The following is a 23884-nucleotide window of genomic DNA, read 5'->3' on the forward strand; positions in this document are numbered from 1 at the left end:
CAGTTTTGGCCACTGCAAAACAGAGAGATTTGGGCTTCTGGCCAAATAGCTGCCAGTTGGCGACTGACGGGGTGTCGTCCATCAGTCCTCCCCCCCCCCCCCCCGGCCCATTGTGCTCCCTCCCCCCTCGGGGGCAAGAAGAGAGGGCATCGCTGAGGTAAATGTGGCAAGAGGCACCAGGAGGATTCTGGGTAAGGATGGGGGGAGAGGAGAGGGGGGGATGAGCAGCCCCACCCCCTGGGTGGTCCCAGCTAGGACAGGGAAATGGGGGGGGGTCTGGTGGAGTGGGGGGAACAGAATAGAGGGAGAGTCAATCCTGACCCTCCTCCCGACTGGACGGGCTGAAAGTGATGGGGGGGAGGGGCGTCCATATCCCATCGTCAGCCCAACTGACGTCCCCCCCGCTCTTGGGGCCAAAATCCAGCCAGCACAACAGCCTGGTTCCCTGGTCCGGATGTGGCTTCAGAGCACCAGTGGGGGGAGGAGAAAGAGGGGGGGGAGGGAACTGCCCCCTCCCCCATTTGGTTGGCTTATATTGCAATCCCCAGCATCGCCCCTGGGGGCAGCATTCCCCTAGCACCATTAAGGGGTGACCAGCATTAAAGGGCCCGCCGCCATTCCCCAGGGCATGGCTGGCGAGCTCCCCTCCCCCATGCACCCCAATATTTCCGGGGGGAGGCCTAAGGAACGGAATGCCCAGGGGGGGCAGGGCTGAGGTAGGTAGCATTCTCAGGGCCCCGGAGGGGAAGGCGAGCAGGTGAGTGTTGCTGGTGGGGGGTGGCGGGGAGAGGCAGGCGCCTCACCCCGGACAGACTGGGGTCGGGTTTGGTTCCGTTTGTCCCATCTGCAGAGTGGGAGCGTCAGGTGGGGGGGCCAGACCATCAGGTGGCCTGGTCCAGCTCCCCCAGGAGTTCCTCGCCTGGCTGGAAGTGCCCGCCGCTCTGCTCCAAGGCCTCGTCCTCGCCATCATACAGGGCCAGCTGAGAGAGCACTGGACCATCCACCACAAAGGGCAGCATGTCTCCCAGCAGGGCTGGAGGGAGCGGGAGGCAAGTATGTGAAAGGTAACAAAATGGGGGTAGAGAAAAAAAGGGGGGGGGAGAAGAGAACAGAAAAAAAACCGAGGAAATTAATTTCATGTGGCGGGGAGTTCCACTGGTTCACAAGACAGGTGTAGCAAAGGACGCCAGCAGCAGAGCTAGCCAGTAAGTGTGCTGCTGCCCTCTGCTGGATGCAGCCAGAACTGATCAGTTATATATGCCCTGCGCTGCTAGTTGATTCTCCCAAAGCCCCAGAAACAGGACTCCAGGCTGGGCCCGGCTGCCAGCAGCATTTACAGTGACCTCAGCTAGGTCCCTGCCCTCATGCAGGGGGCTCAGGAAGGAAACCCCTCCCAGGGTGCCTGCTGGGGAGACAAGATCGGCTGTATCCCGGCGTCCCCCACCGTGCCTCACAGGCTGTATCTAGACTGGCAAGTTGTTCCGGAAAATCAGCGGCTTTTCCGGAAAAACTTGCCAGCTGTCTACACTGGCCGCTTGAATTTCCGGAAAAGCACTGACCATCTCATGTAAGATTATACTGTAATGTCATGTCATACTATGCTGCTCCCGTTCGGGCAAAAGTCTTTTTCCGAAAGACTTTTCTGCAAAAGGGCCAGTGTAGACAGCTCAGATTTGTTTTCCGCAAAAAAGCCCCGATGGCGAAAATGGCGATCGGGGCTTTTTTGCGGAAAAGCGCGTCTAGATTGGTCACGGATGCTTTTCAGCAAAGAGTGCTTTTGCGGAAAAGCATCCTGCCAATCTGGACGCGCTTTTCCGCAAATGCTTTTAACGGAAAACTTTTCCGTTAAAAGCATTTTCGGGAAATCATGCCAGTGTAGACGTAGCCACAGTGAGCTCCCCGGTCGTGTGGAACTCACCCATTGGTTCCTCCAGGCCCAGCGTCTTCCGACCTACCACTGTGCTGCACCGGGGGGCGCCAGCTTCCAGCCCCTCCTCCACACTCAGCAGGAAACCCTGGGGGTGCAATTGAGAGCATCAATCAGCCCTGCCTCCCCAACTCCTCCAGGCTGTCCCCTGACCGAGTCTCCTCCCACTCAGCCCCCTGGCATTCCCCCAGGCTAATCCACATCCACCCTACCTCCAATATATCCTCCCGCCCCATTCCCCCACCCGGCCCCCTCCCTCCGTCCTTTCCCTGGATCTGCCTGGCCTGGCCCCCACCAGACGTACCAGATTCAGGGAAGGCAGCAAGAAGCCATCAGACTCAGAACTGTGGGAGCGCTTCAGGGGCACCACCTCCAGGAAGTCAGTCCCTTCCTCCTCCAGGCTCAGCTCCAGGGCCCTGCAGATCAGAGAGGTGACAGGGGGGTAAAAGGGGCATGGAAGGAATTGGCTGACCCACCTCACTACAAGAGAGACCCAGGGCAGGGCAACCACAAGGCTGACAAACGTCACGTGGGCCAAAGGAAGCAAAGAATGTACCGGTGGGACTCCCTGCTGCAGGAATTGACTAGGGTTAAAATTTGGACAGGGGTGCCGGGCTACATGGGTCTGATTGGGGGTGGCTGGGATGGGTCATGGCCCCAGTGGTTCATACCCCACCCTCTCACCTCTTCCTAGCCCCCATGTGGGAGGCACGGTAATCCTTCTGGTTGCCTCCTGGGGGCACCATTGGCCCCTCCAGGTCCATGGGCTCCTCTTCCGGGGGCTGAAGGGACCGGGTCTGGCTCAGGCTGGTCTCGCTGCCCCAACGGAGCAAGCCGGGCAGGTCAGGTTCACGGCCAGACACCCCATGGAAGCTGCTGGAGCGGGGCCGTGGCGGGGGCGAGGCCGGTGGCAGCGGGGGGCCCTTTCTCCTGGCCGCAGCAGGATCGCCCCGCTTCTCGGCCAGCCAGGGGGGCTGCTCGGTGCCGCTGAGCTGGAAATCGTCGTCCATCGAGATGTACGGAGCCAGCATCTCCAGGTCGAGCGCCTCGTAATCCTGCAGGGGCAGCCCAGCATTAACCCCCACCCTGCCCCAAGATGCAGCCACCTCTGGGGCGAGGCCCCTGGGGGCAAGACCACACCTATGGCTCCAGGAGGCAGGAACCGGGGCCGGAGGGAGAAGGGAGCTGGGAGCCCTGAGGGGACAGAGTCCCTGGGCAACAGGGGTCACTGGCCCCCCCCCAGTACCTGCAGCGCCGTCTCCACGGCCTCCTGGGTGGAGGCGAAGAGCTTCTGCACGTCCTGCATGTCGAAGGGCAGCTCGGCCTGGGGGCGACGGGCAAAGGGACGGAGCACGGGCCACGTGGGCACCCTCTCTTCATGGCTCCGGCCCCTGCTAGCCCCATTCCCACAGGCCCCCAGCCCCTCCCCCTCCCTCCCCTGCTGCCCCCATTCCCACAGGCCCCCAGCCCCTCCCCCCCACAACCCCTCCCCCCTCCCTCCCCTGCTAGCCCCATTCCCACAGGCCCCCAGCCCCTCCCCCCACAACCCCTACCCCCTCCCTCCCCTGTTAGCCCCATTCCCACAGGCCCCCATCCCCTCCCCCTCCCTCCCCTGCTGCCCCCATTCCCACAGGTCCCCAGCCCCTCCCCCCCACAACCCCTACCCCCTCCCTCCCCTGCTGCCCCCATTCCCACAGGCCCCCATTTCCTCCCCCCCACAACCCCCACCCCCTCCCTCCCCTGCTGCCCCCATTCCCACAGGCCCCCATTCCCTCCCCCCCACAACCCCCACCCCCTCCCTCCCCTGCTGCCCCCATTCCCACAGGCCCCCATTCCCTCCCCCCCCACAACCCCCACCCCCTCCCTCCCCTGCTGCCCCCATTGATGCAGCCCCACCTCCTCTTCTCCCCACTATATTGCCAGCCCTTCCGCTGCCACCATGGACAACATTCCCCTCAGTGCAGCCCCCATCCCCCATCCCCCGCTATCCTCCACCCCGCCACGCACAGACCCCCTCTCCTCCCATGGACACAGCTCCCTGCTCCCCCTCCCCCCATAGCCCAGCCCCCTCGCTGCCCCACAAGAGGTCCCTTACCGGAGCAGTGCCCTTGGCAGCATCCTGCGGCTGCGGACCGGGCTCGGGGGAGGGCCGTGTGCGTGGGGCGGCCCCCCCACTGGCCCGGGCTCCAGGCGGGTCGAAGATGGGCCCCAGCAGCCGCTGCAGGTCGGGGCTGCAGAACCGGCGCGGGTCGCGCTGCAGCTCCGCCTCGCTCACGTGGGCCGGGCGCAGGAAGGCCAGGAGCCGGGGACCCTGCCGCTCTACGGGGACCAGCGTCACGGGGGTGAGTGACATGGACACAGCTCCCCCCCCCAGCCCAACCCCCTCGCTGCCCCTCAAGCGGTCCCTTGTGGGGGGTCCCGCCAGCCCCCGACTCTCCGCCCTGCCCTGGGACCCGGAGATCTGCCCCCACCCCTCATCTCTGCCACCCTGCCCCATCACCCCACCCCTACCCTCCACTGGCTCCCTTTTGCCATGCTCCATACCGAAGCTGAGGTTAAGGATGGTCTCCCCTGTGTCCGGGTCCAGTTCCTCGGGGCTGCCGTTGGCTTGGCTGGCTGGGTCAGGATCTGGAGGCAAGCGCCGCCCCTCACCCTGGCGTTCGGTCTGCTCCAGTGACAGCACCACACCCATCTCCTCCACCTGGCTGTAAGGGGAACAGGATGGGGGGAGGGAGGAGTGAGGGGAGGAGCCCTGTTTCCACAGGTGTCAGGGGCCAGCAGCTCACACCAGCTCCAGCACTGCAGGATGCAGTCGGAAGCGCTCTGCTGTGTGTCATGGCCCCTATACTGCTGTCAGCAGATAGGGATTCTCCTTCTACTCCGCTGGCGCAAGACAATCTGGGTTCTGTGTGGGACAGGCTGAGGGGCCAGAAAGCCCTGGGCGCTGTGGATTTCCCACAGCTCGGCTCTGCCAGCTCAGCCAAAGGATACGGAGCAATTTATGCCCATTGTCACCTCCCCAGCAAAGCCCAGCACCCCCAAACCAGCGGGGCCACACTGAGCAGGAGTGGCCAAGGGCCAGTCTGCTCAGAACGGCTGCCCATCACGGAGAGGCCTAGGACATGACTCCTCCCCCTCACAGAAGACAAGCCCCGCCCACTCCCCAACATCCCGGCCCCCCCCACCTGAGGACGAAGTGGACGCAGACGACACTCTCGGGCTGGGAGTTCTTGCTGTTGGAGATGACGGTGGCCTGGGTCTGGGCCCACAGGTAGCCCCCGCTCTTGGCCAGGAAGCGGTACTGGCCTGTCACCGCCTGCCCTTTGCTCAGCACTGCGGGGAGGAGCGGAGGGGTCAGAGCCACCCACGGGATGGGATGGGGCAGGAGACAGAGACGGCACGGGACACGGCGGGACAGAGAGACAGACAGAAAAGCGGGACAGAGAGAGAGGGGCCGGGTGGACACAGAAAGAGAGAGAGGACGGACAGACGGCCTGAGGAACGGCACAGACGGGCAGGATGGCCAGAGATGGGGGGCAGTAGGAAAGGAGGCTCTTGCACTGGTGCGAGGCAGCGGTGGGGATGGGAGACCAGGCTGGAAGGCCATGCTCTGCATTAAGAGGGGGTGTGCACCAAGCGAGACAGATCGCCTCCCATAGAAAGCAAACACACTGGCTAGGTGGTGCATTTTCGCCCCCTGCCAGATGCACTGGGAACTGCTCCTCCGTGTGTCATAGCCCCAGTACTGCTCACAACGAATGGGGATTCTCCTTCAGCAGCAGCAGCGGGTGGGAAGGCTTTCAGAGCAGGGAGATCTGGGGGGCTCTCACTGTCGTTGCAGAGGATGGGGAAGGGGTGCCCGGGGGGTTACTTACGGGTGTGGATGCTCTTGCTGACGGAGTCGGAGTCCAGGGCATGGATGTACTCGTAGATGGAGCAGCCCAGCAGCTCTTCGGGCGTGTATCCTGCCACCTCTGCAATCCTGCCCAGGAGACGGGGGGAGGGGAAATCAGCAAGGCATCCCCCCCCCCCCCCCCCCGCTCCAGTATCGACCCTCCCCCTCCATCCCAGCCGGATCCCACAAAGCTCGGAGTACCCCCGCGAATCCTGAGCAACGTCAGGCCAGCCAGTGCCCCAGTGCCCACTCCCAGAGTGTCAGAGTGGGAGGGGGGACTCAGGCTTCAAGGGGGAGAAAGGAGGGGGGGTCCTGTGGGGGAGGGGATGAATATACAGCAGAGCAGAGGGGAGGGCCTATGAGCAGCGTGGGGTGAACACAGGGCACCCCAGGGAAGAAACCCCCAGGAGAGCAACGTAAAGGAGAGGGAAGGGCGGGGGGTACGCTGGGGCCCCCAGAGCTGAGGCTGTGCCCTCGCTGGGTGGGGAAGGGAGCTGGGAGGGCAGGGCCCCTGGCGGGGGTGGGGTGAGGGTGGGGACCCAGTGGGGGCGGGGCTCCCATTAGCCACGCCCTCTCACCTCTCGTCGCAGTAGGTGAACTTCATGTCCATGCTGTGCTGGCTGAGGAAGGTGCTGCTGTCCAGGGGGGTCTCGATGTTGGCCGGGTGGGGGATGGCCTCGCAGATCAGCATCAGGCAGCGCAGGGGGGGCTCCACGTACCCCCCCTCTGCCTCCTCTGGCCCCTCCCGTGCCGGCGTGTAGGACCGCATGTGGCCAGCACAGTGCAGCACCTGGGGGTGGGGGGGGGCAGTCAGATCCCTCCCGCGCCCGGCTCCACATCCGACACCTCGCCTGGGATGCCACGCCAGAGGGGTCTAGAACGCCGTCTCCATGACAACCCGCTGACCCGTTCCAAAACCCTTCCCCCCCCGCTGTTCTAGAACTCCGTTGTCATCCTAACCCCCCCCCATTCTTTTCTAGAACCCTGTTTCCATAGCAACCCACCCGCAGCTGCTCCAGAAGTTCACGTCCACACCCTCCGCCCGGTGCTAGAACCCATATCCGCGCTGCCCCCTGCTGCTCTAGAACCCCCGTTTCCTAGCAACCCACCCACGGCTGTTCAGAAATCCGTATCCATGCCAACCTCCTCCCCTCCCCGTTTCAGAACCTCCTTCCCATGATGCACCCGGCAAGTTCTCTAGAACACGGTTTCCATAGCAACACACCCACCGCTGTTCTAGGACCCTGCTTCCGTTGGGCTCTCCCCCCCCCCCCACTGTCTCCAGAAGACTGTCTCCATGCCCATCTCACCCCAGTGCCGCTTGGGAACCTGTATACAAGCGCTTCTGGAGCCCGGTTTCCATAGCAACCCACCCCGGCCCCAGGCCCACACAGCCACCCAGCTCTAGAACCCCATTGCCTAGTCGCAGTCCTAGAACCCCGTTTGCACAGCCACTCGGACGCTGTCTCCATAGCAACCCCTGCCCACGCTGAGCCAGGGCAGAGTTCCAAGGTGCTCTGGACTGCTCTAGAACCCATTCCCTTCCCCCCTCCCCCATCTGTTCTAGAGCCGAGGGCTGCCCCGGCTGCGGCCATCTCCCCTGCGCCGGACCTTCCAGGTGGCGGACTTGAGGTTGACGGTGCGCCCCCTGCTGGTCAGGGTGCTCTTCATGCGCAGGGAGAAGCTGCGCTCCGTCTTCACCTCCTTCTTCTTAGAGAAGCCTGCGGCAAGGGAGGGGGCAGGACAGCGTCAGCGGGTGCCCCGTGGGGGAGAGGGGCAGCGGAGGGCGTGGGACTGAGGGGAGGGTAATCTCGAGGGGAGGTACAGGGCCTGCATGTGACACGGGGGGGGCTGCTGGAGGGGTACTGAGTAGATGGGGCGCATCTGGGATACAGAGGGGTTGAGAAGGGACTGACATGGGGACCTGGGGAAGGTGGGGGCTGGGGGACCACTCGCCCTGCAAAGGGGGCACTCAACCTGGGGGGGCAATAGGAGGAGGGATGGGGGGTCACGGGGAGAGTGCGCATTCTGCTAGGGGAGAAACTAGGGGTGGAGCGTAGGGGAGCACTTACCCTGGAGGGGGGCTACAGGGAGGCACTCAGCTTGCCAGGAGCAGGGAGGTTGGGGGGGGACATTAATCCTGCTAGGGGAGTTGGGGGAACTGGGGGGGCACTCGCCCTTTCGGGGGGGGTTAAGGGGGAACATGGGGGGCTCTCACCTTGCCAGGAGGATTGGGGGACCCATGGCGGGTGATCGCTCTGCCTGGGATGGGGAACTGGGGGACCCGCAGAGGGGAAGTCATCCTGCTGGGGTAGGAGAACCACAAGGGAGTGCTCCTCAACCTACGGGGGGGGGGGGGGGAAGGGAGGGGCTCCCCTGCCAGAGGGAACCGGGGGGGCTCCCCCTGCTAGGGAGGGGTTGGGGGAACAATGGGGGCCACTCACCCTGCCGGGGGCTCAGCACATCCTGCAGCTCTTCCTGGTCACAGGGGTGGATGAAGTCGAAGACGCTGTGCCCGATGAGCTCCAGCTGGGGGGGGAGGGGGAATCACAGCCAGTGTTGGAAGTGGGGGGGGCACCGTACTGCCAGGCCTCACCCCCAGCTACATCTCTGCACCAGCCCCATGCACCCCCGATCCCTAGGTACTGGAGCAGGGCAACCAGCCGACGGATTAACCACCCCCGCCAGGCAGTGCACTGCCGTGCCCCCTCTATCCCCCCCAGGGCTCAGGAGATCCCGGAGGGGGGCGGGGACCATGGCAGCAGGACGCATGGAGCCGGGATGGAGCCCCCAGCCCTGCCCCCGACGGCGGGAGTTAGCCATGGGGGAGGGAGGCATGGCAGCGGCCCTCTCCCCACTCACCTGGGTCAGGCCCAGGTGTTTGCTGACGTTCTCCGACAGGTAGGCCATGTCACCCTCCTCCGTCAGCACCATGACGAAGCCATCCAGCGCCTTCAGGTAACAGGCGTCCACCTGCTCCGGCTGCCCACGCCACTCCTCTGCGGGCCACAAGCACGGGGGTCAGCCGGGCCCTGCCCAGGCCAGGGAATTCCCAGTATAAACCCATCTGAGAGCAACAGGTTCCAGTGGGCCCGCAAGCTGCCTATATCGGGGGCCCATCCAGCCTGCAGTCCCCCATGGCTCAGAGCCCCCTGCCTGGTATCCGCCCTGCCCCATCCCTCATCCGTCAACCCATCCAGCCAGTGCCCAGCACTAGTCCACCCCGGACGCCCCCAAACCAGCTAAGTCTCCCCCACAGCGCCCAGGCGGACGGAATCCCCTTCCTGACCCCGGCACCCTGAAGCCTGCGATTTCATTGAGCCTACCCAGGTGCTGGGAGCGGGCCGCGCCAGTGCCCCCCGCCGGCACCCAAAGGTGGGGAGGGGGCCTCACCCGAGGTGACGAGCTTGTGCATGCGCAGGTAGCTGATGGTGAGGCGCATGATGGAGGCCTTGTCCAGGTGGGCGCTGACGCCCCGGGCGAAGGGCAGGGTGTGGGCCAGCTGGTAGAACACTTCCGTCTCCTTGCTGCGCCGGCATCGCGCCGCATCCCGCGACTTCTCCTTGCGGATATCCGTCGTAGACCTGCTGCTGGGCCGGCGGGGAGGAGAGCCAGCTCAGGGGACTCGCTCTATGGGGACGCAGGCCCCCTCCGGCCCCGCGTATGCACCCTCCCCTGGGGCCTAGCCCCGCCTCTGGGAGGGGAGTGAGGTCTAGTGGGCAGAGCAAGGGGCTGGGAGCCAGGACTCCTGGGGTCTCTTGCCAGCTGTGCTGCTGATTGGCTGTGACTTTGGGAAGGGGAGATGGCTCAGTGCTCCAGCCCCATGAGTCCCCCCACCCCCGGACGCCGGATATGGGTCCCCTCACCCCTGACTAGACTCAGACGAGCAGGGTCCCCCTGAACCCCGGTCACCCAGCTCCTCCTGGCACCCTGCGGAATATCCTAGTAGGGGAAGGGGACAGATCAGGGGACGGGAAAACTCCAGGGGCACCCTCTGGAATCCCCCACACCACCAGGGAGCCCCCAAAACACCCCCCCAGGCTCTTGCATGAGGTCCTTAATGATAGGGATAGAAATGGGGAGGGGGAAGATGTGGGGAACCCTGAGGAGCAGGCGGCGGTGGGGGTGGGGGGTGTCTAGGCCAACTCTGCATAGGACAGAGATTAAGAACATTTCTCCCCTCCCATAATTGAAAATCCCCCCCCGGCACCCCCCCAATCCCAGTGTCCCCTGCCACTCCCCACCCCTGTACCCCCAATGTCCCAGTGCCCCCTGCCGCTCCCCACCCCTGTACCCCCAATGTCCCAGTGCCCCCTGCTGCTCCCCACCTCTGTACCCCCAATGTCCCAGTGCCCCCTGCCACTCCCCACCCCTGTACCCCCAATGTCCCAGTGCCCCCTGCTGCTCCCCACCTCTGTACCCCCAATGTCCCAGTGCCCCCTGCCACTCCCCACCCCTGTACCTCCAATGTCCCGGTGCCCCTGTTTGTTCCCCACTCTTATGGCCCCCAATATCCCATTGGCCACTGCCTGCTCCCCACTTCTGTACCCCCAATAACCCAGTGCTACCTGCCCACTTCCCATCCCTGTACCCCAATATCCCAGTGTCCCCTGCGCACTCCCCACTTCTGTACCCCAATATTATAGTGCTCCTGTTTGCTCCCCACCCGTCGCCCAATATCCCAGTGCCCTTGCCTGCTCCCCTCTTCTGTACCCCCAATGCCTCAGTGTCCCATTCACTCCCCACCTCTGTCCCCCAATATCTCAGTACCCCCTGCCTGCTCCCCACTTTTGTACCCCCATGTCCCCGTGCCCCTGCCTGCTCCCCACTTCTGTACTCCCCAATATCCCAGTGCCCCGCCTGCTCCCTCCCTGTGCCCCCAGTATCCCCATGCCCCTGCCTACTCCCCACTCTTGGTCCCCCAATATCCCACCCAAGCGCCCTGACTATTATGGTGCCTGCTGCTCCCCCCAATATCCCAGTTTCACTCCCCCTCCAGCTCCTACCCAGACCATCTCCTGTCTCTGCACCCCCGGCATCACCGGCTCCTTTCCAGCCTGGCTCGGGCTGCTGTGGCCAGACCCGCCCGTGCTCCTGGGGCCCAGCTGCCGAGCCCGACCCCTCCTCCCTGCCCGCCAGAGAACAGCCTGTTCTGCCTTTGTCCTTGGCCCGTTGCCCACTTCCCACCCCACCCTGGGAGCGGGCGTTTGGGAGAACATGGGCCTTTGCCAGAGGTATCCCGGCATCTCCGCCGGCGACGCGCCACGGGAGGGGGGCTCGGGGCCAGTGGAGGTGGGAACCTGGCAAGGGGGTGGGGGCGAAAGCTAGCCCCAGCTGGGGTGCTCCAGTGCGGAAAGGTCTGAGCCGTGGAAGGGGATGAAATCCGGGCACCACAGCAGGAAGGCGCAGACACACGGAGGCAGCCGCTCACTCGTGCCCCGAGTTGCAGAGTTCTCTGTCTGATGGGTGCTGGGGGGGAACGGCCAAGGGAGACCTGGCAAGGCTGGCGCAGGGCACATGGGGGGCAGCAGCAGGAGGGGTGGCTGTGAGCTTCCTCAATGCAGTGCCCCAACACCTGCCTCAGAGCAAGCTTGGGCGGCGGAGGGAACAACGCTGTGTTATGACGGCAGGTGGGAGCTGCGCAACGAGCACCCGAGAGCAGGTGGCCGACCCCTGGGAACAAACAGCTCAAGGCCAGGATGCCCCTTCAGCCCCCAAAACGTGCGCACCCCCTTTGATTTCACCCCCCTCCCCCGATGCAGGCCAGGGTTCAGCTGGCAGCTTTGCTTCTCAGCTCGAAGGGCTGAACACCGGAGCTGCGAGCTTCCCCGGAGCAGTGCCGTGCATCGCACCCAGTGTGGGACCTTAGAGCTGTGAGCTTCCCTGGAGCAGTGCCCTGCCTAGCACCCAGTGTGGGACCTTGGAGCTGTGAGCTTCCCTGGAGCAGTGCCCTGCCTAGCTCCCAGTGTGGGGCCCCGGAGCTGTGAACTTCCCCGGAGCAGTGCCCTGCCTAGTTCCCAGGGTGGGACCTTGGAAGTTGTGAGCTTCCCCAGAGCAGTGCCCTGCCTGGCACTCAGAATGAGACTCCTCCATGGGTGAGTTAAGCCACTTTTCCATCATCTGTCCATGAAATACAGAACCTCTGCCCCCCCACCCCGCAGCGAGGGTCCTTCACTCTCTACAAGAGAGCTCCAGCTTCCCAAAGGGTCTCTCACATCTCCCCAACATCACAAACATCCCCTCGGATCACATCACCCCTCCCCCTTCAGCAGAGACCCCCCCCCAGCCCCTATTACACCCCCCATTACACTCCCCCTTTCCTATAGGACACAGACCCCTCATCACACCTCCCTTCCCCCGCACGGCTCCCCTCCCCTCTCTTCCACCGTCCATCCCCCTCTCCCCCCCCCCCGGCCTGCCGTGTCCGCACGTGCGCTTGGCAGCCAGTCCAGGACACCGTGTTCTGCACACCGGGCTGGGTGCCAGGCCTGGCTGCCTGGAGCCGCGGGAAGGCCTGGGGAGGGGAGGGGAGGGAGCCGTCAGCCGGCCCAACCACTCACTAACCGCCAGCCCTACCTCACCCACCCCAGCAGGTCCCATCCAATCCGCCCCCCCCCCAGCCTGCTTGGCCTGGGATGGGGGTCCCCAAGCTAGGGCCAGGGATCCCCCTTCACCTGCCCCCCCCCCCCCCATCAACTCCTGAACAGGCCAAAAGCTCATGCTCCTGGCTCCTCTGGGCTGGGGTGTTCTGGCCCCGCTGCCCCCAAGGGGGGGCAATAGCCCCCTCCCCTGCCCTGAATCCCCCTCCATGCCAGCCCCAGCCCCTCCCCCAAAGAGCTGGGAGCAGCAGGGAAGCGTGGGATGGACACGGACACACTCGCACACTTGACATGGGTGGAAGGGGAGAGGTGATTCCTTGGCCAGCGAGAGAGTCGGGGGAGGAGGAAGACCCCCCCCCCTCCTGGCAAAGGACACATCCACTGCAGAGGACGGACCCTTTTCCCCTGCTCCGAAGGATAACGGAGACTCCCCGTCAGCTGGGAGCAGTCTAGGGACTATGACACACGGCTGCGCAGTGGTACACACACATGCACAGCATTTCGAGGACTGGTTGGTGCAGGGACCCCCACATGAAATGCAGCCACCTCTGGGCTGGGGCTTGGCAGCTGTAACTTCACAGCAACCTGGCCGGGGAGGGCACTGGGGCCAGCATTGACTGTGAGGGGAGAACCCTCCTCCCGCACCTGGCTCCCTCCAGCACAGCGCCCCCTAGTGTCAGCACCCGCTGCCAGGGGAGAGCGCCCCCTGCTGAATCAGCAACACTGCACCGGCGCAGGCCACGGAGCACTCCCAGCCCCTTCCACGCCCAGCCCCAGGCAGCCCATTCCTGGGTGCCGAGCCAACAGCACGAGCCGGGATGGCCGAGGACCAAGCTGCTCAAGAGCCGGGGGGCTGGGACCCTGGCAGGCTCCCCCCACCTTTCCTCCTCGCGATTCCCCGGCCCAGAGGACGGCGCCAAGAACACCGCGCCCGCACGGAGCCAGTCCCCACCAGCCCCCGTGGAAAACAAGAGCCGAGCCAAACCGGGATCCAGCCCCGAACGGAGCGAGCCCCACACGGGAACTACGAGCACCAGGGCCGAGCCAGACCCCACCCCACGGCCAACGCCTTCTGGATCCCAAACCCGGCGAGCAGCCCAAGGGGTTAGCTCTGCTCCGAACTGGCCACCCAGCCGTTCACGGCGCCGCAGCCAGGGCCTCCGGGCTGCCCCAGCTCGCCCGCAGACGAGACGGGAGCGGGGACTAGTGGTTAGGGGGGTGGGAGTCGGGACTCCTGGGTTCTTTTTGCTGTGACCTTGGGCAAATCCCTCCCCATCCCACGGCCCAGCCCCCCTTCCCAGCCAGGGGTGCCCTGCATCCAGGGGAAGGAGGCCTGGGCAGAACGGGGCTAATCCTGGGAAGGAGAGAGGGGGGGCTGACAGGGGACGCAGGGTGGAGGGGGACTAACCCCTGGCAGGGCAGGGGGCCAGCCCTCCGGGCCCTGGTGGGGGGGGGAGAAGCGTTAACCCCCCCTCCAGCCCTTGGCAGGCGGCCCAGAGGCCCCTCTCCGGCCTGGCTGGGCCTACGTGAGCAGGGTGAGAGGCGGGGGAAGCAGCGACCAAGCCGGGCCTTTTCCTGTTTGCTGCTCCCAGGGCCTGGCTAATTTTGGCTGGAACAAGACACTTCCATGGGGCGCCACAGCCGGGCCCGGGGCCCGCAGCCTCTGCCCCCCATCCCCCACCGGTTCGTCCTGCTCCAAGGAGGGGGGTGGGTGATGGCCAGGCGGGGATGTGCCCATCTGTGAAGGGGGAGGGCAAGACCCTTTGCTGAACTCAAGGGACCCCCCCCCCCACCTCCCGGCTGGATTATGGGGCACCCACTGAGCATGTGGGGACACCGGGGTGGGGGGGCTGAGCCCTAGGTCAGAAGGGGGGAGGGGAATTGGCAGAAGAGTAACCGGGGACTGAAGGGGGGGGGGACAGGAGCCATGTCACCTCCCAAAGTCCCCCAAAGTGACTCCCCCACCTCTGCTGGGGTCCCGGGACAGAGCAGGGAGGGAGCAGAGTCTGACCCCGCCCCTCTCCTCCTAGCCCCAGTCTCCGCCCTGCTGCTCCCACCTGCCGGTCCCTGCCTAGCTCCCTGCTCCACGCCTGGCCTTCCCCAGCTCGGAGCAGGGCCCGGCCAGCTGGCGTGGATGCCAGGCACTGGGATAAATGCTGGGAGTTGGAGGTGCCAGTTTATGGAAACTTCACCTGCAGAGATATAGGGGGGTAGGGATGGGAGAGGACTCAGCTGCCCCACAACCACAGACATGTCCCAGCCACACCCCATCGAGCTGAGGGGTTCCTGCGGAAAAGGGACCCTAAACAACCCCGAACATTTCTTAGCGCCCGTCCGCCCAGGACTCCCGCTCCGCGGTACAGGGCTGTAGGGTGATCTGGCCTCGGAGACCGGGCACCTGGGTTCTAGCCCCAGAACAGGGAGGGGAGAGGGGATCTAGTGGCTGCAGTAGGAGGGCGAGGGGCCTCGCTGAGTCCTCTCCTGCCTCTGGCTTCCCAGCTGTAAAATGGGGCTGAATCAGCTTATTCTTGTGCAGGGAAAGCTGGATGGGCAAGGTACACGCACTGACACCAGCCCACCCTGCGGTGACCCCCTGCTGCTGTCTCTCCCCTTTTAGCCACCCGCGTGCTGAGCAGCCGCTTCCCGAAGACACAGAGCCCTGCGCAACCCCAGCAACCCGATCCCCGTAACCTTTCCGCTAGGAGCCGTGATCTGCCGCGTCAGGAGAGCGGCACCGTCAGGGGATGGGAACTGTCCCAACGTTACATGGCAGCAGAAAATAGACCCCAACCCCCCCCCCACACACACACACACCTGCTCTAACCACTGGACCCCACTCCTCTCCCAGAGCTGGGGTGAAACCTTTGGAGTCCTGGCCCCAGGCCCCCTGCTCTAACGACTCCCCTCTCATCCAAGGAGAGAATGCAGGAGTCCTGCTCCCCAGCGCTCTAACCACTAGACCCCACTCTCCCACCTACTCCGACAGCCAGGCTGTGTCTACACTTTATCCCGGAAAAACTCCACCGCGTCCAGGGAACGCATCCGCTCTTCCGCTTCTTTTGGGCGGACGAGCAGACGCGCTCTTTCGGAAGCCCCGTCTTCCTCCTCCCACGAGGGCGACGGGCTCTTCCGAGAGAGAAGGCTTTTCCGAAATCTGGCCCACGGCAGAAGGGCCACATCTTGGAAAAGCCGCTTCCGACAAATCCATCAGGAAAAGTAGGCGAATTGCGGCGCGCCGTGGGCGTACCTGTCTCGGATCGATCAGCGTAGTGTAGACACAGCCCCCGAGAAAAGAGCTAGCAGAATCAACTGCCGTGGCATGACACGCCATCCGGACAGCTTCCCAGGCTGGGGTTGGTCACAGCCGCAGGTGGGGGCATGATCTTCTGCGTGGTGCCCGTAACTCAGTCGGCAGTGCTCCAAATGCATGCCAGGGGGTGAGGAGAGCCCCCCCCCCAAGTGCTTCTTGCTCACCCATACTAGGCTGCTGCCCGCTTGCTCACCTCCCAGCCGAGCAGGGCTCCGAGCATGGCCCAGCCTGCCAGCGCCGGGAGGGGACCCAGCTAACAGCAAAGCTGGGGGCCTCCGGCAGACAGAGACGGGGGGCAGGAAGGGACCGGGAGGGGGGCAGAGAGGCGAGGCAGGGGATGGGTGGGGAAAGGAAGCAAGGGAGAGCAGAAGGAAGAGGTTGGCGAGACGGGCGAGGGGGTGCCGGGCTCTGCCAGCGCGACTCACCCCACGAGCGCCGCGTCCGCCGGGCCCACATCCCGCCGCGTCGCCCCGCCGGCCCCGAATGCCAGCGCCTGCCGCCCGCCCCCGCCCCTAGCCCCGGATCAGCGCCGCCCCGAGCAACAGCAGGACTTGGCTGCTCCATACGGCACCAGAGGGCGCAGCCCCTCCCCCCCGCCCCACGTCACGGCTTGGCACCGGGCTGGAACATGTGATGTACACACACACACACGTGGCGCACTCCCCCTGCCCCCCCTCCCCAAAGCACCCACGGGCAGCCGGACGGCTGCATTACTCTGGGGAGGAACCCAGCAGGGAGAGAGTTAGTTGGGGGGGGTGGGCAGGGCGGGGGCTGGGCCAGGCTCGGTGCCAGGCTGGGGCGCCCAGCAAGGGGAGGAGGGAGCTGTGCCCAGGGGGATAAATGTCCAGCCGTAGCACTGACACAGCAACCCAGGGGAGCACTGCGGACCGGGAGCGCCCCCGTGCCAACCTCCCGGCACGGAAGGGCGGAAGAACCGGGCACCGAGGAAATATCTCCCAGCCCTGTGCCGAGCATGTGGGGGCTCGGCACGGAGACGGACGGCGGAGCAGCCCGTGGGCAGCGACGGTGCCAGCCGCGAGAGCAGGGGGAGGATTTCTGCGCGTGCCAGCCCGAGCTGGGGAATCCCTGTTGCCGGCTGCCAGGCTGAGCAAGGCAGGGAGCAGTTCCTGCCCTGGCCAAGAGGGGGCAGCGCAAGAGGAGAACCAAGTTTCTGGATTGATACCCAACCGGCTGCTGGCCCACAGCCAGTGCCCAGCAGAGACGTTCCAGCCACCGGGTCTCAGCCCCAGTCATCACCCGCACCTGGCAGAGCAGCGGTTCTTTGCGCGCCCCGAACGCCAGAGTGGCTCGGATAGACACCAGATCCCTCGCTGGGGTAGACCGGCCCTGCCCCATTGGCATCAATGCCCCCCGAGCTGCGCAGGCCAGAGCAAACTTTGACAAACCGGAGGATCCCAAAGAACCAAAAATCTGACACACCCACCTGGCGCTCAGCCCGCTCCCAGCGCTGCCCGGCGTGGCGGGCCCGACAGCCGCCTTTGGATAACTTTGTTCATTAAACATCGGGGTGGTTGGAAGGCACACTCCAGGGCTGGACGCCCCCCACTCGAGCCCCGGACTGGGTCTCATTTCCCTGTGCAGCGGAGACCGTCCCGGGACGCGATCCCCGCACCAGAGATCCAAGGAAAGCTCCGAACGTCTCCCCAACTCGCACCCGCCGGCCAGTTCCTATAACAGCGAGGAAACCAGACACCCGGCCCCTGAGACCCAACCCACCCACCACACCCCCGGCGGTTCTGATCCGGATGCTCAGAGAGGCCTCGGTGATGAACGGGGTGTGAGAACCCAGTTCCCCCCCCCCCCCGCACATGCACAAGTGGGGATCAGCCCCCGGGGGTTAGCCGCCCCTTTGCTCAAGGGCGTGCCAATTCAAGGGCAAACTGCTCCCCCAGCCCCCCCCCGAGCTCGCCGGAAAGTTCAGATCTAAGTCCAAACGCCCACTCCTGTGCAGGAATCGGATGCCAGCCGCAGCTCAGGTGGATTCCAGCCCCACTGGCGGCTGGCAGCTGGATGGAACTCGGAGGGGTTGAAAAGTCCAGCAAAAGTCAGCCCCGGGGTCCCCCACCGGCGTGTCTAGACGCAGCCCCTGCCTGGCACCACCCTGGCACCAGCCAGTTCCCTGCGGCCATCAGAAATCTGCCCCTAAAACTGTAGGGGAGGGCAGAGCAGGTTGCATTTCCCCACCCCCGCTCCCCCCTCCCCCCCGCTCTCTGGAAGGGCCCCAAATCCGATTACCCCAGTAGGGGCGGCTCATGGAGACACTGGGAGCAGGATGGTAAACAAGGAGAGTGTGTGTGGGGGGGGGTCTGCTCACACCCACTTCCCCCCCCCGCCCCCGCTCCCTCCCCCGTGGAACTCTGGCATGGCTGCCAAAGCTGGCCAGCATGGCCTTGGAAATGAGTGGGGGGGGGGTCTTCCAGCCCTCCCCCCCCCTCCAAAATTACAGCCGATCAGACGTGGCACTGCTGTCGCTTCTGCCCAGCTGGGCGCAGCCTGCACCCCCCCCCCCCAACCCCCCCCCCCGCCCCCGCGTGGAATTCACCGCTGACGTCACAAGGAGCCAAACTTTGGCACTAGCGAGCCATCGCCCCTCCCCCACCCGCAATCGACCTCGCCTGCAAAGACCCCCCCCCCCGCCGCCCCTCCGAAAACAGCCCCCGGCCTCAATGCAAGCCAGGGGGCGCCTGGTGACCGCTGCCCCCCTCCTCGCACAACTCGCGGGGAGCGTCTCTCGCCAGCCCCCCAAATCCACAAGCCCCTTGCCATGGGGGGGGGGCGATTTCAGAAACATTCCTGGGGCGGGGGGGGCCTATATTGTACCAGCCTCTAGGACCCTGCTCGCTCCTGCACAGTGGGGGGGGGGGGGGACTACAGAGCTATTAAAAATTCGGGGGGGCAAACCAAGACCCCCCGCAACCCACAGCAAACACGCCCTGCTTGGGATCTTGCTGACTCGGCAGCTCCAAGACCCCCCAGGGCTGGGGGGGCAGGGGCTGGACCGAGCCAGCCTCGCCCGGCTGCAGCCTGGGCATCCCCCCCCCTCCACCCACTAGGCCCCGGGCCCCCAGATCTCCCCGCCTCGGGCGCCTCAGGGGTTAACTCCGGCGGGGGGGGGACAGTACCTTGCACACTGGAGGCTGCTCTCCATGGCTCGCTCCGCAGCGCTCCCGGTGCACTGCTCCGCGCCCCACCAACTCCCGTGAAACCCCCTCCCCTGCAAGCTACTCCCCCTCCGCCGCCCCTCCCCCAGCCGTGCCATTGGCTCCCCCCTCCCCCCCACAGCCCGGGCTTTCCCCCACCCCCCGGGGCCCCCTCCCCGCCATGGAGCCCTTGCAAACTCGCAGGCCCTTTGTGCTGCTGCGCGTGGGGATTGGGCGGCCGGGGTGTCACTCCGGGGCCACACGCGTCCCCCCCCCCCCCCCCAGCTGGCAGATGGCTGGCCTCGAGAGCCCCTCCGCGGCCACTGCAGGGAGCTGCGGGCCACAGACTCGGAGGGATCCGGCCGGCCCCGAGCCAATCCGGAGTCACCCCCGATTGCGTCGGGGGCAGGACCGGATCCTGATCTCAGCTCTCCTGGAGCCAGTCCGGAGTCACACGTCCCCCGAATGCAGTGGGGACATGGCTGGATTCTGACCTCAGACCCCCATTCCTCCTTCCCCCCCGCGTCAATCTGGAGTCACCCCATGATTGCAATAGAGTCAGGTCCCGCACTGATCCCATCCCCTTGGGTTAATCCAGAGTCACACCGGACTGCAAGGCAGGCAGAGCTAGATTCTGATTTCAGCTTCCCTGGGGAATCAGAGTCACTCTGGAGTTACTCCCAACTGCAGTGGGGTTTAATGGGGCCAGATTCTGATCCCAGCTACCCCAGGGTCAATCCGGAGTTACCCCCGGATTGCAGCAGGGTCAGGCCAGGCTCTGATCTCAGCTCCCCCAGGTTTGTCTACACCTAAACATTAATTCGGATTAAGGTAGGGTGTGAATGGAAATAACTCCATGTGTGGAGGCTCTTACTGCAGATTAGGAAGGCCCTTTTCTGGTTTAACTGAATGCGCTTCTGAAGTCGATGATGCTAAACCAGAACAAGGCAGGACCAAGATTGTTCCCATGGAGTGGTTCTGGATTAGCTCCCTGTGTAGACAGCTCTTTGTTGTTATTATTAGTAATCCAGTTTGTTCTAGCAGTGCCTTGGAGCCAGCCAAGGTTCGGGCTCCAGACGCAGATTCTGCTGTGTTACACTGGGTTACATCTGGCTATGACCCAGTTTGGATCTCAGTTACACCACCTGGCACTCGTGCAGGAGAATTAAGGCTAAATCCTCATCCGATTCTTGAGAGCCTCTCAATCCAGATTGGCTCCATAGACTTCACTGCTATTTGGAATCGGTTCTGACCAGTGATCCCCAGGAGCTGAGCCCTTGGGCGACCACCCAGGAGAGAGTCAAATGCCGCCCAGTGGATTAGCAGGGCGCCCACAACCGGCAGCCTGTGTTTCTACTGGTGGTGCACATCCGCCCCTGCCTCGGTGCACAGAACAAAATTTATCCTGCACGTTGGTGTTAAAAATTAGAGAGAACAATTAAAATAACGCACATTGGAAAAAATAACCCCTAGTATGCATATATAATATGATGGGGGCTAATTTAGCTACAACTAATCAGGAAAGAGATCTTGGAGTCATTGTGGATAGTTCTCTGAAGACGTCCACACAGTGTGCAGCGACAGTCAAAAAAGCAAACAGGATGTTTGGAATCATTAAAAAAAGTGATAGAGAATAAGACGGAGAATATCTTATTGCCCTTATCTAAATCCATGGTACGCCCACATCTGGAATACTATGTACAGATGTGGTCTCCTCACCTCAAAAAAGATCTACTGGCATTAGAAAAGGTTCAGAGAAGGGCAACTAAAATGATGAGGGGTTTGGAACGGGTCCCATATGAGGAGAGATTAAAGAGACAGGGACTTTTCAGCCTGGAAAAGAGGAGACTAAGGGGGGATAGGATAGAGGTCTATAAAATCATGAGTGGTGTGGAGAAAGTGAATAAGGAAAAGTTATAATATAAGGACTAGGGGCCACCAAATGAAACGAATGGGCAGCAGGTTTAAAACAAATAAAAGGAAGTTCTTCACACAGCGCATTGTCAATCTGTGGAACTCCTTGCCTGAGGACTTCGTGAAGGCTAGGACTATGACAGGGTTTAATATCTGTGATGTAGATATTGGGATAGAGAGTACGCTTATTAAGTTTGCAGATGATACCAAACTGGGTGGGGTTGCAACTTCTTTGGAGGATAGGGACATAATTCAAAATGACCTTAGCAAGTTAGAGAAATGGTCAGAGGTAAACAGGATGAGGTTTAATAAAGAGAAATGCAAAGTGCTCCACTTAGGAAGGAACAATCAGTTCCATACATACAAGATGGGAAGCGACTGTCTAGGAAGGAGCATGGCGGAAAGGGATCTAGGGGTCATAGTGGACCACAAGTTAAATATGAGTCAACAGTGTGATGCTGCTGCAAAAAAAGCAAATATGATTCTAGGTTGTATCAACAGGTGTGTTGTAAGCAAAACTCGTGAAGTCATTCTGCAGCTCTACTCTGCACTAGTTAGGCCTCAGCTGGAGTACTGTGTCCAGTTCTGGGCGCCACATTTCAAGAAAGATGTGGAGAAATTGGAGAGGGTACAGAGAAGAGCGACAAGAATGATTAAAGGTCTAGAGAACATGACCTATGAAGCCAGGCTTCATGAACTGGGCTTGTTTAGTTTGGAAAAAAGAAGATTAAGGGGGGACATGATAGCGGTTTTCAAATATCTAAAAGGGTGTCACAAGGAGGAAGGAGAAAATTTGTTCCTCTTGGTTTCTGAGGACAGGACAAGGAGTAATGGGCTTAAAGTGCAGCAGGGGAGGTTTAGATTGGACATTGGGAAAAAATTCCTCACTGTCAGGGTGGTCAAATATTGGAATAAATTGCCGAGGGAGGTGGTGGAATCTCCCTCTCTGGAGATATTTAAGAACTGGATAGATAGACATCTGTCAGGGATGGTGTAGACGGAGCTTGGTCCTGCCTTGAGGGCGGGGGGCTGGACTCGATGACCTCTCGAGGTCCCTTCCAGTCCTATGATTCTATGATTCTATGAAAAGAGAACTAGATAAATTCATGGAAGTTAAGTCCATTAATGGCTATTAGCCCGTATGGGTCAGGAATGGTGTCCCAGCCTCTGTTTGTCAAAGGCTGGAGATGGATGGCAGGAGAGAGATCGCTTGATCATTGTCTTTGGTCCACCCCTTCTGGGTCACCTGGCATTGGCCACTGTGGGCAGACAGGCTACTGGGCTGGATGGACCTTTGGTCCGACCCAGTCTGGCCATTCTGATGTTCTAACACTGGTTCTGACCTGGCTGGGAAAGGCAATGTGGCCCCATTAACATCACTAGAGCCGGAGCCAGATTCTGCTCTCAATGACCTGGGTCTAAATCTGGAGTGACTCTAGTCAGGGCCAGTGTAAACTGAGAACAGATTGACCCAGGAAGGTCCTGTCCGCAGTTGAATCCCTCCTGGATTGGGGGAAGTGGGTCAAGGAAAATCCCCCGATGGTACCTTTAAAATACACCCCAGTCACTCTGTGCAGCTGAGTCGAACCTTTTCCCTAGAAGCTTTGCGGGGGGGAGGGGGGGAATTGTAGCCCCTGACATAGATCTAAGTTACACCCCTTCAGCGTCACCCCATCCATGAGACAGACAGGTGTCCAGGCTGTGTCCCCTAAACTAACACACATGGACCTGAAACCCACAGCCCCCCCATGACAAGGGTGTGTTGAATCACACAATGCAGAGGAGACTGCCGGCTCTAGTGATGTTAATCACCTGCCCATATGATGATTCCAACATGGCTTGGTCACGCAAGGGAGATCAGGCTGGAGTTAGAGAGCTACCCTTCTTCCTGTACTGTCATAGCATGAAATGCCAGAGCCCTGCTCCCGTCCCTCACCCAGGGACAGAATCCAGGAGCCCTGCCATCCTGCTCTAACCACTAGACCCCACTCTCCTTCCAGAGCAGGGGGACAAAACTAGAATCGGTTGGATATTTTTCATAGATTTTTTTGGGGGGGGCTATAAAAAAGTGCCGGTTTTGTTGACATGGGAACTTTTGTAAAAACACGGCACTGCCCATTAAAGGCTGTTTGGGAAAAACGAACCAAAGCACAACAGGAATAAAACCCTGAGTGGGGCAGTCACAGCCACAGGGGCTCTGGGAAGGAACGGAGCCCGCAGCTTCCAAGCCAGTCGCAGCCGGGCAAGTCACAGAGCTCTGCAGCCACCTAGCTCCCAGGAATCAGCCACCCCCTAACTCAGAGCATCAGCTCCCTGCAGTCGCATTGGGAAACTGACACAAACCATGAAATCCTGAGCCCATTCAAGACAAGTTTGGTATCTGGTGGTGAGAGCAGAGTGGAGCTGGGGGCCAGGACTCCTGGGTTCTCTCCCCAGCTGGGGGAGAGGAATGTGGCCTAGTGGTTAGAGCAGGAGGGCTACAGGTCAGGATTCCTGGGGTCTATCCCCAGCTCCCAGAGGGGAATACAGGTGAGGACCAGGACAGCTAACACCTAAGCCACTTAATTCTCTAAGTGAGTTTAGGATAAGCCACTTCCCTGCCCCGTGCCTCAGTTTCCCCCCCCCCCCCCATCCCTCATGGCCACTCAGATCCCAAGCCGTTCCTATGGCAGTAATGTGGAGGCCCCAGCAGGGGGCACCGCTGCATCCCACTTTACTCTGAGAAAGGGGCGGTCCATTGAGCAGGGAGGGGAGTAGAATTGAGTCGCCCCCTGGTGGATGGCAGGAGGAAGCAAGCACCCTAGCCGCACTCCAACAGCATGTCCACACTGCTCCCCCCCTTTGCTGGGGGACCCCACAGAGGGGCAAGGGGGGGAAGGGCATTTCCCCTCCCTCCGCCTGAGGCCTTGGGCTGGCTCATGCCAGCCCCCCCACCCTGCAGCACCTCCCACCCCTTGCTCCACAGCAGGCCTGGCCAGCAGGAGCCGGGCACACCCCGAGCCTGGAGAACCGGAGGCAGAGGGAGTCCAGCCAAGGTGGCCACGTATTGCACAAAACCGAACACCCCTGCCCCACCGC

The 23884-nt window shown here is 62.5% G+C and overlaps 1 protein-coding gene across 2 annotated transcripts; it reads right to left on the bottom strand.

The window, feature by feature from the left end:
- Positions 1 to 354: 354 nt before the first annotated feature.
- HIF3A (hypoxia inducible factor 3 subunit alpha) lies at positions 355 to 18997 on the bottom strand. 2 transcript variants are annotated; one of them, XM_075915266.1, is made up of 16 exons: positions 18875 to 18997; positions 17176 to 17420; positions 9216 to 9409; positions 8685 to 8821; positions 8267 to 8351; positions 7434 to 7543; positions 6401 to 6612; positions 5803 to 5909; positions 5113 to 5260; positions 4472 to 4632; positions 4023 to 4246; positions 3174 to 3251; positions 2612 to 2982; positions 2232 to 2343; positions 1919 to 2015; positions 355 to 1033 (listed from the first exon to the last, which is right to left on the bottom strand). In XM_075915266.1, exons 2-16 carry the CDS (start codon positions 17319 to 17321, stop codon positions 882 to 884), a joined length of 2334 nt encoding a protein of 777 aa, XP_075771381.1. In that variant the 5' UTR covers positions 17322 to 17420; positions 18875 to 18997; the 3' UTR covers positions 355 to 881. The 2 variants fall into 2 exon arrangements, with proteins under 2 accessions (XP_075771381.1, XP_075771382.1); XM_075915267.1 differs by lacking the exon at positions 3174 to 3251.
- Between the last annotated feature and the right edge of the window lie 4887 nt (positions 18998 to 23884).

Source organism: Pelodiscus sinensis, unplaced genomic scaffold (assembly GCF_049634645.1).
Source record: "Pelodiscus sinensis isolate JC-2024 unplaced genomic scaffold, ASM4963464v1 ctg34, whole genome shotgun sequence".
Classification (NCBI taxonomy): domain Eukaryota; kingdom Metazoa; phylum Chordata; order Testudines; family Trionychidae; genus Pelodiscus; species Pelodiscus sinensis.